This window comes from Formica exsecta, unplaced genomic scaffold (genome assembly GCF_003651465.1).
Source record: "Formica exsecta isolate Colony F162 unplaced genomic scaffold, ASM365146v1 scaffold122, whole genome shotgun sequence".
NCBI classification, from domain to species: Eukaryota; Metazoa; Arthropoda; class Insecta; order Hymenoptera; family Formicidae; genus Formica; species Formica exsecta.
The window spans coordinates 3,682,890-3,700,013 of NW_021848556.1; the positions used below are offsets into that span (position 1 = coordinate 3,682,890).

A 17,124-nucleotide genomic window follows, 5' to 3' on the forward strand; every position below is an offset into this window, starting at 1 on the left:
TATATATATATAATAAAAATAATGATTCTGCCAAGCTAATGTTGAATTTCGAATTAAAATACAAAAGATATTTATTTAATACAATACGAAAATAATGTATAAAGTTTTAAAATTTAATACCGTCTTGTAATCTAGCTGAATTTATAGAATCCAAATAAAAAATAGCAAAAATTCATATTTAACGAGTTACTCGGAAAAAAAAAAAAAAAAAAAAAAAAAAAAAAAAAAAAGATCGCCGAGATGTTAGAAACTTAATGAAGATCGCAATCCAAAATTTAAGAACTGTGAAGAATTAACGGGGGAGACAAAATAATTGTATGCCCTAGAATGGAGAGAACTGAGATGTGCAATCTCACTAATAATAAGATATGGATGCAACGCGCCGGCGTCGATATCGCGCCGATTTCCGATTAGATAAAATAAGAGAAAGGAAAAGAAGAGAGAAAAAGGAGGAGCTGAGAAAGAGAGATAGAAAGCAGGCACTAAACTATCTTTGATGCCGCGGGATTCTCACGTTAGGCGATTAACAGTACTTCTCGTGGGTTATAACTTTCCGGACACGCTTCGACGAGGTTTTGTCGCCGGGGCTCTTGTCAGGTCGTCTCTCGGTGGCGAGTCCCTCGTAAATCTGACAATTACTACACCCGAAGCCGCGTGTACCGCCGAAGGAATCGCAAATGAAATAACTGCGAGCGACTAATAACACTGCGTTTCTCCTCTTTCTCTTTGTCCCTCAATCCGCATGGCTTACGACGCGACTGCGAGAAAACGTTATTCGCCGGGTTGCATCGCCGCGAGTAAACCGAATCAGGAACGTGCGACCGCAAATTAAGACGCGCTCTGTGCATGCACATGCACATATATACGTAGACACGCGAAGCTTTACGTCACTATGTACGGACCACCCTCGCGACAACTAAGCGTTTATCCTCACCAGTGGCGAGCCCGGAATTCTCGAATGCTTTATGCGAAGACGCTGTTTTCATACATAATTGCGTCGTAAAAATTTTTACATTAATTCCTCAAAAATATCACGATAATTCACTTGAAAAGAATTTATTTTTTAAATATATTTATATTATCTTTATCTTTTTATATCTAGGTATGTATAATTATTTTATTGTAAAAATAGAGAAAAAGAAAGAGAAAGAAAGAGAGAGAGAGAGAGAGAGAGAGACTAATCTCATAAAAACGATACTTGATGGTTATTTCTGGCTCTCAAGCTTTCAATTACATTGTGTATATATGTTATTAATATATTTGCTCTCTCGCAATATATAAAATAATTTGCATTGCGAACTGCGCCTGCAATTATCGCTCTCGTATAAGTCATTCCGACAAATTAATACACGCAGTAACACGCATGGTTGAGTGTCCACTTCGGAATATCTTTACTCTCTCGGTATAAAGATAACAGATTTGTGCATAACGAATCCCGATACAAGCAAGATTGAGCAATGATTTTGAATCGCGAGCGCGTTAGGAATTTGTACTATCCGGATGGAGCAAAATTCTCGAGTGCACATTCAGCCTTTGAATAGTGAGAAGAAGGATTATATACAACAACACGAGAAAGATATCGGCGTTTCGTGGCGGAAAATAGTTACTGCGATCGCACATCGGCACTTATTGCCAACCGCTTATCGCGCGTGCGAATGTACTTGCACTATGCGGGCGGCATTCGTTTAATATCGATCACACTATTAGTGGCATACGCTATCAATATTTGTTTCATATGCACGCTGCCTTTTTCACCGCTTATCGCGACCTTCGCGCATTTTCTCTCATCGTTCCTCTCTCTTTTTTTCTTCTTTCCTCCTTTCTCGAGAAATATATTATATATTTATTATTATTAATCCTGTTACTTTTAATCGGATTTGAAAAATTTTAACTATCTACGTACTGCAAGGAAATTTATGGCAGTAAATAAAATTAACACGAAAAAAGCACTGAGGAAAGTCTCTTAATATTTGTATTAAGTTATCAAAATCTGATTTTATATATATATATATATCGATATTGAGAGATAATTTAATACGTAATACAAATATTAAAAGAGATTTTTCTTAGTGCTTATCTGTTAACTTTATTTATCGTTGTAAATTTCCTTGTCGTATGTAGATAGTTAAAATTTTTCAAATCCGATTAAAAGTCACAGGATTAATCTTCTCCTTGCGTTAATATTCATAAGTCACGTAACGGAGCACGACATAACCGAGAATATATAAAAATAGACGAAATGATCATTTCTCGTTCCCGAAGGTCACGAAGCGCAAAATTTGACGAGCAACGACACAATAGAAACGACGAATGACTGGCATTCCTATTGCACGGTGAACAAGCGGGGGAGGATGAACGTAGATAGAAGGTAAAGATCGATAGAGGTTCGTCGACTCTGCGACGACTGACCGACGACGACTCGTATTCTATTCGATGTACCCATAGGTTAGTTCGTTATTTCTTCGAGTACGGAAGCCCCCTAATCCGCGGTGGTATCGGATTTCCATAATCGTAAATAGTCAAGCGCTTAATAAATACACGTTTTTTGAAAGAATAATGTGTTGGATATCACAGAATATTAACGACTACGTGAATACGTAGCATTTTTCGTTAAATTTGAAATCGATTTTTTATTAGCGAAAATATCGAGAGAGAGAGAGAGAGAGAGAGAGAGAGAGAGAGAGAGAGAGAGAGAGAGAGAGAGAGAGAGAGAGAGAGAGAGAGAGAGAGAGAGAGAGAGAGAGAGAGAGAGAGAGAGAGAGAGAGAGAGAGAGAGAGAGAGAGAGAGAGAGAGAGAGAGAGAGAGAGAGAGAGAGAGAGAGAGAGAGAGAGAGAGAGAGAGAGAGAGAGAGAGAGAGAGAGAGAGAGAGAGAGAGAGAGAGAGAGGAGAGAGAGAGAGAGAGAGGATTATATCTTTATTGCCCGACTCCCTATGCAAAATATTCCATATTGCTATTCATAGATATACATAAATAACACGAAAAAAAAAAAAATATTATTTCTATCGTAACGCATTACGTATTCTGTATTTTATCTATATATATTTGTGTGTATAAAAAATAATAATCACTTCTCCCATAACTAATCTCATAAAAACGATACTTGATGGTTATTTCTGGCTCTCAAGCTTTCAATTACATTGTGTATATATGTTATTAATATATTTGCTCTCTCGCAATATATAAAATAATTTGCATTGCGAACTGCGCCTGCAATTATCGCTCTCGTATAAGTCATTCCGACAAATTAATACACGCAGTAACACGCATGGTTGAGTGTCCACTTCGGAATATCTTTACTCTCTCGGTATAAAGATAACAGATTTGTGCATAACGAATCCCGATAATTATTGTTACAATTTTACCATGGATATATTTTATATTGCGGATATAAAAAACATTATATAATATTAATAATTAATATATTAAAATCTCTCAAAATAAAATTTCATTCTAAAATTTATACATTAAATTAACCAACAAATAATGCTACTATTTATTTGCGTTTCTAAAATTTAAACGACAAAGAGCTTTTCATTTTCTCACGCTTTATAATTCGGGAATAATATCTTGAAACATGCCAACTGAAATCGACTCCGAATTCTGAGATAAGAAGAAATTATAGCTAGCATATTATGTGCTCGCTTTCCGCGAATTCGGGAGTACTAACGTACACACATATATATATATATATATATATATATTTACGAAATATTCGTGTCGCGCCATGTTTGTAAACAGTGACACGCTCTGAACTTGTACGATCGAGAAATATACGCCATGTTAAGCCTCCTCCTGTAACAAGTGGTACTTAAATTCACACGTACGTTACTCACCAGAATTATCTCGTGGAACTGCTTCCCGGAACCTGCTACAGCCTCTGGCACCTCCTCGTTTAATCCGAGCGGTGCCTATCACAGACTCTCTCCACTTTTTCCATGAAACCGTTCGACGCGCGCACGAAATCCGACCGAAAACCGACACACACGCACTCGATCACGAGTCGAGTCCCGAGAATCCTTCCGCGATTAGCTCGCGCGAGGCACAATGAACACGATTGTCACAGACAGTGCGTAATCACGCTCGCTGTCGAGCCGACGATATATCGGACAGTAGTTTAGTTCGAATTTCCGCGAGAAATCTCCGGCACGGGCCGAAGTCCGAACGGCATCCCGTATCGCCGAACGATCCGTCGAAACTGCGTCGAAAAATCTTCAATCTCGACGCCAGCGCAACTTCACGGCGTTATGGGTGGGGCGGGAGGGGGGAGGAGGAAGGAGGGAGGAAGAGAGGGCGCGAGCTTGAAAATTTTCAAGCGAGCTTGTCCGATTGCGAAATCGACAAGTGGCGCTCGCTCGACGAGCTTACCGTGGCGGCACGCGCTTGTTCCGTTGCGTTTCAAATAATACGACGAGATGCTGCGAGAAACTCACGAATATTCGCGCGTCCGGCACTATGTTTTGAGCCACGGATCACATTGCTCCTGGTGCTACGCACACGCTCGTCGACGTTCGGCTCGTGCGCGATTATGTACAGTCAAGATCGAAACCTGCGACCGACGAGGATAATACGGTTCGCGAAAACTCACGGACGATGCTCGATGATTCGTCGCGGACGAGCTTGCACGGACGACGACGATCGTCAAGCACTGTCGTTCTCCGTCGTCGGAGATGGGCTCTTCTCCGTGGGCGTGTGATGCGCGCGAAAATGTCGCGGACGCTCGATGGGTTCTTGCTGCCGCCGGGACTTTCTGCGGTAACGTTCACGCCGATGCTGTCGTCATCGCACCACTGATCACCGACGGATCGTCTCGTCGCGACTGACGACTCGTATCGCCGACGATCGTTGATCCGCGGACGCACGTTTATCGCGAATTGCCGGCATTACGGGCACACGCGCGCGTGTGTCGTGCGAGCCGACGGTAAATACACACCGAAAAACCGTCCTCTGACCGTCGTCGGCGCGCCCGTACTGCCTGCCGTATACGGGACGGCACGGGGTGACACGACGGGTGGGCGACGGGCGACGATGTGCGACGACGTGCGACGATGACGCGCGAACGGAGCCGCTGGTGGCCGACTACCGCCGACGAACGGGCGGGCGGGCTCTGCTCGCTCGGTGCCGAGCGATCAGCTGATCGCCACGCGCGCTGCTATGGTAACTCGGCAACGTCAGCGATTGATGATTCCGGCTGCTCCGTCAACGGGATTGCACAGGCGGCGATTCATTTCGTAGATTCGCACGCTCGTTCGTTATCCGTGCGCACGTTGCACGCCGAATCTACGCACGTACGCGTGCACGTATGCGCGCATGCCCGCGACGCGCAGCTTCCCAATATGTATATCGCGCACGTGCGACACCGCCGTAGTGTCGAGTAGCGATCTCTCGTATGTGCGCACGCACGTTAACAGACGCTTCGTGCGCTGGATGTCCATCAACCTGCGCGACGAAGATAACACGCGTCATACAAAGATTTTTCACATAGTTTTCTTTCTTTCTTTCTTTCTTTTCTTTTAAAACCAGCGGAGGGTAGCGCGTCAGACAATAGAGTAAGATAGAAAACGACAAGAGGGCAGACTGACAGACACAAATAAAAAGAGAACGGCAGAAAGAAAAGGAGTAGGAAAGACAAAGAGACGATGTTGTTATAAACTGGCCTCTCTCTCTCTAAGCACCTAAGCGCGACTCATCACACGGCTTGAAAACGGCGAGCAACGGTCGAGCGTGACAGGAAGGAAAATCACGAGGCGAGCGTGGTGATGGCGCGAGCGACAACGTAGACCATCCGTTCGTGTTGGCAGCCGGGCGTGCACTGCCTTCTCGAGTCGTCGGTTGGTTCTCCATCCTCGACTCCGGCTGGCTGGCTGGCACGCTCGCTCGCTCGCAGCCTCCGCGCGCCGACCAGAGTAATCGTGATGACGGGGACCGACTTAATGGTATCCTTGCGATAGAAGAATGGGCAATCGATTAAGAGAAATATTTATTGGAATCAACTACTTTTCGAAGAACGCGACGGAAATAAGGGGGAAGGGAGAAGGGAAAAAGAAAAAGTCAATTAACTCTTCATCTTTTTGTCAGTATTCAGGATCAGTTGTATTTAATATCTCAGTTAACACTAAGTTGGATCAATTCAATTTCTTATATTATATATTAATATGTAATTTAATTAATATCTGTGTAGGATAAAAATAAATGTATCTAAACATACAAACTAAATTAAAACTTCTTGATTTGATTAATAATAATGACAATAATTAGCATTTATTGTATGATTTATAATACTAAAAAATATGGAATACTAATCAGTGTTTCTAGTATAGGAATAAAATAATATGATGAAATTTATTAAAATCAAAACATGAATAAATGGAGATTAAAAATATAGAAGAAATAATTCATTTTGCTTTGCTCTTTTCCGGATTTGATAGACTTTAAAATTTTATAAATGTTATAAATATGTTCTAATATTATGTAAATTATGAATATTAATTTAAATTTAAGATGAAAATTTCTATGTGCGACTCATATATTAATTCATGTCGAGCATGAAGCTTTTGATAATGTCGTTAATGTCGATAATGTAAAAATGAAAAGAGATATCGAGAATATAACTTTTTTATAGAACAAAAAAAAAATAAAGATTATAATGAAGAATTTATTAAATCATTCAAATCGATTTTTAAATCGTTGATCTGTTATCATACGAAATATCTTACGAAAAATGTAAGTATTATATTCATTTAATAGAGATTTTTAGACGCATTGCGGCATCTTTACAAAAGCATCACTATGTGATTTTACTTGCCTCTCTCTCTTGGCAACTGTTCTATAAAAGTTTCCATAGCCGGCGCGAATTTGTTAGCTAAGAAGTCCAAACTTTTCAATTAAAATTCTTTTGAATGTAGGTGATTAAACATTGCCTTGATTTATTGCTTTTCTTTCGTTAATGATTTAGAGAGAAAAGTAAACGCGATACGATAACGTGATTTTCCGTGACATATGTGACGTTTTCTTTCCCATTTTTATTTAAATCGTGTGAGGTGATGTAATCACCTGTAATACACTACATCAAAATTAAACCGAATAATATAAAATTATGTTTACATAATACCAACCAAAAAAAAGTACATTCACAAGTGACAGACGAGTTAGATCAAGTCGCAGCTTACAATTAGTCGATTTCCTCTCTCGGATCGTAATATAAAGATAAAAGGACAGAGAAGATCTGGTTAAATCATTGTTCACGTTAAACAACGTTGGTGAAACTCGCCGTGAGTACATGATATATACCGCTTGGAACATAAAGACGATTATACAAAGCAACGCGAGAGGTCGAACAGAGAGAATCGTCGATCGCGGGACAGAGAATCTGCCGATGAATGGCCGCAGGCCGCGGATGTGGGTGTTGCTATTCGAATACTTCAGAGTGAGATCAATCCGGGATTTCTTTTCTTTTTCTACACGATGTGTGACCGAGATGTAGACGAATCAATGGCCACGCCTTTGAGAAACGGACGCTGCGCCGTTGCCAGCCGAAGACAAAGACGCCCACGTGCGAATTGTATCTCCTCGTGATCCGAAAAATACTTTAGGAAACTATCTCCGATAATTGCCGTACCGAGAAACTAAGTATGACCGACTGAATATCGCCGTATTCCATTCCTCTCTTGTCCTCTTTCGCGAGAAATATGTATTGTATTGTTAGTCATCGCGCGGCCTTAATTCTTTCTTGCCTATGCTTGCATACAGATGCATCAGATAATTTTCTCGATTTTATGCTTCTCAATTCGCGATATTATTATTTAAATATTATAATCATCAAAATGTATACAATCAAAATAATCATATATAAATTATATAAAAATCACGTACATCTAGAATTCAAAGATTTGAAAATATCACGTTTATCAAGTTCAAGTTTATCAAAAATCTAGCAGACGCCAAGTTTCGAGAATTGTGGCCCCCAGAAATCCAAAATATCATTATGAATTGAAATCCCAGCATTTGTTTCTTGCAGAACAACATTCTTGCAACGAAGCATGAATCCATTAAATGCGTGAGAATGTTCATAAATTAACGGTTAATGAATTATGCGCGAGAGAGGACCGCTCGGAGTGAAATGCAAATGTGCGATCGTGACACATCAATTCGCGAATGGATTGAATATAATAACTAAGTGAGGGAATTTTTTCATTACTGTCACGAATCCCAGTCTTATTTGCACGTGATGATACGAGAACTATGTCGATCGGCATAAAATTAAATGAAACATCATGTGTGACTCGCGTAGCATGCCAACGCTAAATGACTTGATAATAATTTGTGAAAACTTTAATAGGTCTTTCACGAATGCACACGTGATTTCTTATTCATCAAATGTAAGATTTTCTCCGAGCATCGAATCGACACGCTGTTCCGTTTTTAGATACTGATGGATATATTTTTGGATATATGGTAAAAAAAAATATAAATATCATAAATATTTAATTTTGGCTGTTCTCTTACCTCTTTGTTAATATTCTGTTACAAATTTTATATGACAGTGAATATATATGAATAAATTTGTTGTTTGCTACTGTGATTAGGAATTAGAATTGATAAGTAAAAAGCAACAATCAATTTTTAGTATGAAATATATGTCATTATTTGTCCATGTTTAGGAATTAAATATTTCTGTGTACTCTTGAAATTTAGATTATATGATAAAAAATAAGGAGTATATAATAAAAAATATGGAAACAGTAATATTTTTAAATCTATACAATATCATACATAGGCTGCGTTTCGATATTCACTGCCACTGCCAGTACTAAAAATTTATAATGTACGTGAATTAAACTATAGATTTTCAGTACTGGCAGTGAATATCGAAACGCATCCATAATAGTTGCATAACGAAAACTTACAAATGTTTAATTATCTATGTTAGTAAAAACATGAACAAATGCAATATTTATAAAACAATATTATAAAATATTATATACAATTTGTGGGAGTTTTTTCAAAGAGTATTATAGTAAGAAAAGTGAATTTTATTCTCATGCTGCCATCTATATCTGCTCAGAAGACTACATAATTCCTACCTGCCAGCAAATAGTAGTATAAAAAGGCATCTACACTATAGCGCTGCTTATCAAATAATAAATATTTTAATCCTGCCATTGTTAATTATCAACTAATTTTTTTATCGTTATCTTAATAATTATAGGTTCATAAAGACCGAATATATTATTAATTCAAACCCTCAATTATGTGATTCTTTTTCTTTTTCTCTAACTTTTTTATTGTACAATTTTTATTAATATTTTACTGTATAACAAAAAATAGGACACTAAAGCGTACAACAGATCATATATATATAGTTTCATTTAAATTATATAAAACAAATGACGCTTATTGAGGTTATTATATCGTAGTAACATGCGAAAGTTAGAATAGTATATTTTTTAAATATTTGAATATCTTGTTTTAAAAAATTTCTTAATATTTTTTTTCTACATGCGTCGATCTTATTATTACAAATCAATTTTGATTTTTGGAGCAAAATAATTCCAAATATTCAGGTTTTACAACTTTATAGCTTGAATCGTTCTTAACATTGCTAACATATATTAATCAACATTGCTAATAATCATTATGAATGGTCGGTAATTTATTAGCGGTAGGTATATTGCACATTGTCAATTGGCATTATTTTGTTTATATATCACTAAAATATATACATTGCCCTTTATAAAAAATATATACATTGCCCTTTATATATAACAATATTATTTTTAGTTTCAGATTTTTATATTTTATTGTTAATCAGGCGTTCTCTTATTAACCATAGCATGCACTGTCATTCATACCTTGTATCGCTAAATGGCAAATAATGCACTCGGAAGACAACTTGCTAAACTCCTGTATTTGAATAATAAGTAATTATATTGCGCGTGCATGCATGTGTTGTGGGCTTCGATTATTATAGAAATTATACATCGTAATCGAATATTATGAATATCCTCGATTTATTTATTCATCGCGTTTGTTCGCAAATTTTAAATTGCTATTTATCTTATAATTTAATTTAATTGATTTACATCGGAGCTCTATCTTTTCGCGTCTTGAATGTTTTCTTTGAAAGTCTACGCAAAATGCGCTAATAGTGCAAGTACTTTCTTCTACAATTAAAAGACGATTGATAACTTTATTAACGACTCTTTCAATCGCAATTATTTACATTATATAAAACTGATTAAGCTTTATAATTGTATGTCGATTATTAATAATAAATATCGCGTAATTAACCGTCGTTAAAATGTCTTGTCTAGTAAAATTTTTAGACTAGAAATTTTATTACTAAAATTTTCTAAATACAATATTTTTTCTCATATATAAATGTAATAATGATTTATCTGTTGCATATCGAGAGTTTATTTAATCGCATGCTAAAAGCTAATTGCATTTATCTTCAATATGTTAATGCTATTTAATCTTAACTAATTAATAAAATGATCATTGATGCCTATAATTTCCCATCTATCTTTATTATTTGCAAATTAAGGATGATATTCAGAAATGAGGTTGTAATTTAGTGTTATAATTCTGTTCCGATATAAATGCTCTTAATCGATTTTATTTTGCAACAATAGAAATTGTAGATGAAACATGATGATAAATGGGAATAATTTAATTAATAGTGGGCACAGAATCTTATTTTTTAAGCGAAAATAGCGTTAAGCGAAGCGTATCTATTGTTATGTGCTTATTTCCAAATAATTAAATAATATATAAAATAATAATAAATAAAAAATTAATTAATAATAAGAAATTATATAAATTAAAACCATAATTTGATATTGCTTAAAATACTTGATATCTCTTTTGTTCCAAGAATAAGAATAAAGTGAAAGCAATTTATTTTAAATATCTTCTATACATTATATTTAAAAACTAGGAAGAAAATTATTAAGAAAATAAATTTCATATTACATGCGCATATACGCAAAAATATTTCAATAATAACTTATTATCGTTGTTCCTAGTATATATTAAAATGACAAAACATTACATGCAGCTAATAAGATCCATTAATAAATCCATTATATTTCTCCGCATTTTTGACCCACAATTATGGATCTAGCACGGACATGTATCAACCGGCCGTTTTCCCGTGGCAGATTGAAGAGTCAATCTGGTCATGTAGTTTCACCGGCTCTAAAATAGATGCAGTGAGCGCTACTGTACCAGCTTGATATATAAAAATCACACTTATTTAAAAAAATTTTCTCAAACGTACACATACACGTTTTAAATGCAAGAAAAAGAATATTTAAGGAAAAAGGATATATTACTAAAGTTATCTTATCTGTACGTAGATATAATTTGAACATTGCTTATTTTTCCACAAAACATTACAACGATAGTTTTACATTATATTATGCCATAATGTATTATTAATCGTGCATATTGCAACATGACGTAATGTGTTGTAGATTGTAAAGCTATCGTAAGAACGGCATTTGCGTAGCATAAATTCATTATGACATAAATGATGATTCAGCGGTAACAATTATGGTAATAATATTTTCCGAAGCTAATGAGATTCTCATCTCCGATATCACATCTCGCATGTTTTATTGAAATATTATACCAAAAAAAAAAACGAATTGTAAGAGGTTATTTTTAATGAAAGCGTACTAAAAAAGGCAATGACTTGAAAATTTTTACATAAAAAAAATTATATTTTGCATGAATGATTTCGTTTTTTTTAAATAAAAATAGTTTAAAGATGCTTTGGTATTATTATAATGACAAGGGTCAATCTAATCAAACTATGTCAAAACATAAAAAATGCTTCTATAATATTCGTAAAATTATATCGCAAATTTTATTTATTATGATTCTGAACATACCTTCCTTAACGCTATAAAAACACACATATCATACAAATTAATATATGTATGAAATCCAAAATCCAGAAATATATGTATTATTTTGATATTACATATATATTCTCTCTTTTATATATAATATTTAAAAAATAACATAATTTTCTGTATATATGTATAAATATTACAAAATAAATAATTAACGCTGATATATGAAAAATGCCAAACTTCGTAGAAAGTTAAAATGTTTCATTAATCTATTATATGTATTAGTATTGTATAATATATTCGATTGTTTCCGATTATTTTTGATTTTAAATCATTAAGTGCAAATTTTTTAAAGAGAAACATATGAAAAAGAGAGAAACACCGTAATTGTTATTCAGAATATAGTATGCGTACCATAATACGCAATTTTTTTACATTTCCATTGAATTATTTAAATTTGTATAATGCTTCAACATCAATCTGTTAGATAATATCGCAAATCCATGAATAGATTACGTCATTTTAGAAAAAGATCAAATGATATTTTTTTGGTAATAAAAAAATATGCTAAATAACGTTATAAATATACATTCTTTTAAATGGGGAGTGTTTTGTTTGAATTTTATATTGCATAATGTAATATTAAACAGAAATCTATTCTGATCTCGAAGTTAATGTACTGTAATGTTTGTTGATATATAATAGCGTATCTTTCACATTCACATAACATGGTATTTAGTATTTTTTACACATTTAAAATATAAATTATAGCAAAATAATTTAATAAAATAAAATAAAATACAATACTGCATATAGTTTTCTTTTATGTGTTGATTATTATTGATTTATTATTTTTCTCTTTTTTTTTGTTTGTATATATAATATGTGGTAATTATTATACATTAAGTTTCTAGATAAGCAATCAGTATTAACACATGTGTATAAATAATAAAAAAAATACAAAGTTATAGCAATCAATATGATATCGAGTACGATATGAAGGAATTGAAAGAGAAAAATTATTACAATTAAATAGTATTAATAATGTTTAATAAAATAATAGCTTAACTTTTTATTTAAAAGTTTATTAAAAGTTTACATACATTCTTATAAAACTTCTTTTGGTTTGTTAAATATTCAGTGTGTAAATCTACATTTTAAACTGTAATGAAAAACAAGATGAAGGTTTCTCTCAGGTATATAATTAGCGATTACACACGCAAGAGTATAAAAGGAATATGCGTCAATGATTTTTTTTTTCAGAGAATGCAGAATGTAAGGTCAATGTAAAAAACGTAAAAACAAACATCTATTTGTTTACCATTTTATTTCTTTTATTATCGTAATTTATTTTTGCCATTAAAACTCCAACATAACAAAAATGAAATTTTTATAAATCAAAATAATGATATTATGCGAAATATTAAGCTTAGAATACCCCATATTAGCAAAATTGAAAAAACGGTTATTAGTGTATAATGAGCAAATTTTAGCCTGGAAAAAAGAAAATTCATTATACATACGTTTGCGAGATGAAAACTACAATAAAAATTCACGCAGAAGCAATACTCACTTCCTATATTTCTCTCGTCCTTTTTCTATAGTATCCAGTGGATCGTTCATTAAGTATACGCGCATACCAGGAATCATATGTTTAAGATGTGATTCCCAGTCTAGATCATCTATGTTAAAGTTGAAAATCTCGCGATCAGCTGGATTCATGCGTTCCCAGAGGTTTATAACAGCGTCGTTACGGAACCGCCATTGTTGTGATAAAAAGTACGATATCACGGAGTAAAATTTGTCTATCTTCACATATGCTTTTCGTAGCCTGTAAATTGTAAAATCTGTATTTTTGCGAGAATTCTTCATTATATGTAGATGAAATCGATGAAATTTTTTTTTTCTTACATAGGTTTTCGTCCGCTAAGGAACAACAGAATATCACATATAACAGCAGGTATTTTATGTAACAATATTACGCAGACTTCATGTACGAATTTGTATTTGTTTAGCAGCAGGAGCATATACCAAATAACGTGCGTGCTTACTACTTGCATGCCGTAAACCTTATTCAAATTCAGAAATCTCTCCCAAGTGAGGGGATTTTGACATGTTGATACATAGTTGTAAATCGGCACTCTTTTGGTTTCTTGTATCTCCGGATTCGCGTTTTCGATACTGAGTAGATCATTTCTTTAACGAAAAATATATATTACAGGTAATAAAATTATGAACTGCTGTGCGCTTTAGTGTCCTATTTCTTGTTATACAGTAAAATATTAACAAAGATTATAAAATAAAAAAGTTAGAGAAAGAGAAAAAGAAAGAGAGACAGCAGGGAGAGGGAGGAGAAAGAGAGAGAGAGAGAGAGAGAGAGAGAGAGAGAGAGAGAGAGAGAGAGAGAGAGAAAAAGAGAAATCGCATAAATTTTTTAAACTTATATTAATTTCTAGATTTTTAATTCTTTTAATCAAATATATATATATAGCAAAATTCGGGCGTCTTGTATATGAAAAAAACGTTATTATATTTTTATTACTTTTTTTCATTATCTATAAATATTTTTCAGTTTTAATTTTTGTCTTAACAAAAATACCAAGGAATTACTAGCTTTTTCATTAAAAAGAATTAAAAATCTAGGGATTAATACAAGTTTGAAAAATTTATGAAAAATTTTTCTTTATCTCTCTCTCTTTCTTTTTCTTTTTCTCTAACTTTTTTATTGTACAATTTTTATTAATATTTTACTGTATAACAAAAAATAGGACACTAAAGCGTACAACAGATCATATATATATATATATATATACATACACGTACACACACATACACACACATAGCAAGATTCAAATATATATATAATATAAATTATTTTTACACGTAAAGAGTATCTAAAAAAAACTACTTTTGGTAATATAAACTTACTTTCTTTTGGCGAGGTCCCAACTTGCAACGATGCAGTGAGAAATGACATAATCGGCGGGCACTAATTCTGCTACATTTTCAGGTGGGCAATGCAAAGTACGTAATAAACCCATAGCAACACTCATAACTACGCCTGCCGCTCCGTATACATTGTTAATCCATCCAGGCATTGGCTCCTTTGCCGTTGATATTATAACTGATGGGCGTACGATGCAGGCCGGAATTCCAGTACTGTATTGCCGCACAGCATCTTCAGCAATTGCTTTTGTAAAGGTGTATGTATTCGGCCATTTATCTATTAATCTGCACATACATACATCAATGAAAGATAAAGATTATAAAAAAATATTTATTGCATTCTTATATCAATGAAATGGATTTAACTTTTTTAAATTTTTATTTTTTCTGGAAAGGCACTTACGTCGGCGTTAATTTTTCCAACTGTTCATCGTTCAAAATATCGAGTAATGTTAAAATTTTATTCGTTTCAATAGGTGAAGGATAAAACTTTTCTTCAATAAAGTCGTATATGCAATGAGAAACTGCGGTAGATATATATATAAAAGCCTGAAAAGTAATTGTGTAATCAAAGTTGCGTTTTTGCAATCATAAAAATAAATCTCGAATAACATGAATTTTTTATATACCTTAAAATCTGGCATTTCTTTCGCGAGGAATATTATATTTAACATTATATATATATATAAAAGAGTTCTATCACTAAAAAACTTATATTTTGGAAAAATTCGTTTGTAGGTCGAGTTTTTTTTTTAAAATAAAATATTACAGTATAATTTAGCGATAGAGATTATGTGTGTGTAATTCTAATAATGCGTTATCCATTATAAGAAAGTATTATTGAAATGCCCAACTCGAAATCTATTTCATATTACGTTGATGTCTTAATAAATTATTTTGCACATTATTTGTACATTGCACTGAAGATTTCCATATAAAAAAAAAGTACTTACCGCAATAACTTTTCTAATAGAAGTATACCGAGGAAACCTGAAGCACCTGTTAGAAAAACTTTACAACCCGCGAAGAATTGAGGGATTTCACTTTGATAATCGCTAGCATCCTTTGTCGGAGAATCCGACATATTCAACATATCCTCAACGTAATTTCTTTTTTGCGCCATCTTATTGCTCTATGTAGCAAGAGTTTTTATCAATTTTCGCAATTCTCTTTGCAACTCTTATGAAGTCGGAATAAAAACCAACAATTTCCAATAATTGACACGATACTTGATCACTAATTTAACGAACTGATGAGTTTTCTATTATTTTTAATTTTTGCAATGTATAGGAATGCTTCTTCTAGAATGTTTCCTTAAGATATATCTAGAATGCTTCTCTTTGAGATATAGTCATGCAAAGAATCGATGAATGTTAACTAGTTATTACAATAAAGTAACAGAGACGATCTCGTGGTAAACTTGACGACAATTGCGTTTCTACTGACCATAAGATGAGAAAATGCGAGAGTATAAATAGGCAGAAATTGAAAGGCAAAAAGAAGGGGAACATTAATTCTTTAAGGGGATCCTGGACCATAATTTTTTTACCAACCAAACGCAATTTTTTGATTTTACCAGTTTTTATAATGGCTAAACGGAATTACAAATGCGCAATTTTTTTACATTTCCATTGAATTATGTAAATTTATAAATTGCTTCAACATCAATCTGTTACATAATATCGCAAATCCATGAATAGGTCACGTCATTTTATAAAAAGATCAGGTGATATTTTTTTGGTAAAAAAAAAATATGCTAAATAACGTTTTAAATATACATTCTTTTAAATAGAAAGTATTTTGTTTGAATTTTATATTGCATAATGTAATATTAAATAGAAATCTATTCTGATCTCGAAGTTAATGTACTGTAATGTTTGTTGATATATAATAGCGTATCTTTCACATTCACATAACATGGTATTTAGTATTTTTTACACATTTAAAATATAAATTATTAGCAAAATAATTTAATAAAATAAAATAAAATACAATATTGCATATAGTTTTCTTTTATGTATTGATTATTATTGATTTATTATTTTTCTCTTTTTCTTTGTTTGTATATATAATATGTGGTAATTATTATACATTAAGTTTCTAATATATATATATAGCAAAATTCGGGCAAGTCTTGTATATGAAAAAAATGTTATTATATTTTTATTACTTTTTTTTATTATCTATAAACATTTTTCAGTTTTGATTTTTGTCTTAACAAAAATACCAAGAAATTAATAGCTTTTTTAGTAAAAAGAATTAAAAATCTAGGAATTAATATAAGTTTGAAAAATTTATGAAAAATTTTTCTTTATCTC

At 33.2% G+C, this 17,124-nt stretch overlaps 2 protein-coding genes across 2 annotated transcripts in view; both read right to left on the reverse strand.

Moving 5' to 3' along the window:
* Positions 1-5,744, reverse strand: part of LOC115244634 (Krueppel-like factor 3) — a 329,364-nt gene extending 323,620 nt beyond the window's left edge. The window contains exon 1 of the mRNA XM_029822446.1: positions 3,836-5,744. The gene's annotated coding sequence lies outside the window, so the exon portion shown is untranslated. The remainder of the gene's footprint in view (positions 1-3,835) is intronic.
* A 7,428-nt stretch (positions 5,745-13,172) lies between these two features.
* LOC115245554 (fatty acyl-CoA reductase wat-like) lies at positions 13,173-16,577 on the reverse strand. Its single transcript, XM_029823925.1, has 7 exons — positions 15,760-16,577; positions 15,436-15,508; positions 15,210-15,355; positions 14,789-15,091; positions 13,772-14,056; positions 13,434-13,691; positions 13,173-13,354 (listed from the first exon to the last, which is right to left on the reverse strand). Exons 1-7 carry the CDS (start codon positions 15,927-15,929, stop codon positions 13,258-13,260), a joined length of 1,332 nt encoding a protein of 443 aa, XP_029679785.1. The 5' UTR covers positions 15,930-16,577; the 3' UTR covers positions 13,173-13,257.
* Between the last annotated feature and the right edge of the window lie 547 nt (positions 16,578-17,124).

Excerpts from the sequence above, each read along its gene's own strand:
- LOC115245554 (XM_029823925.1), bottom strand. The coding sequence starts at position 15,929 with ATGGCGCAAAAAAGAAATTACGTTGAGGATATGTTGAATATGTCGGAT. Across the intron at positions 15,092-15,209 it reads TTGGAAAAATTAACGCCGAC|ATTAATAGATAAATGGCCGA; the intron begins GTAAGTGCCTTT and ends ATGTATGTGCAG. Across the intron at positions 13,692-13,771 it reads CTTAGCGGACGAAAACCTAT|GCTACGAAAAGCATATGTGA; the intron begins GTAAGAAAAAAA and ends TACAATTTACAG.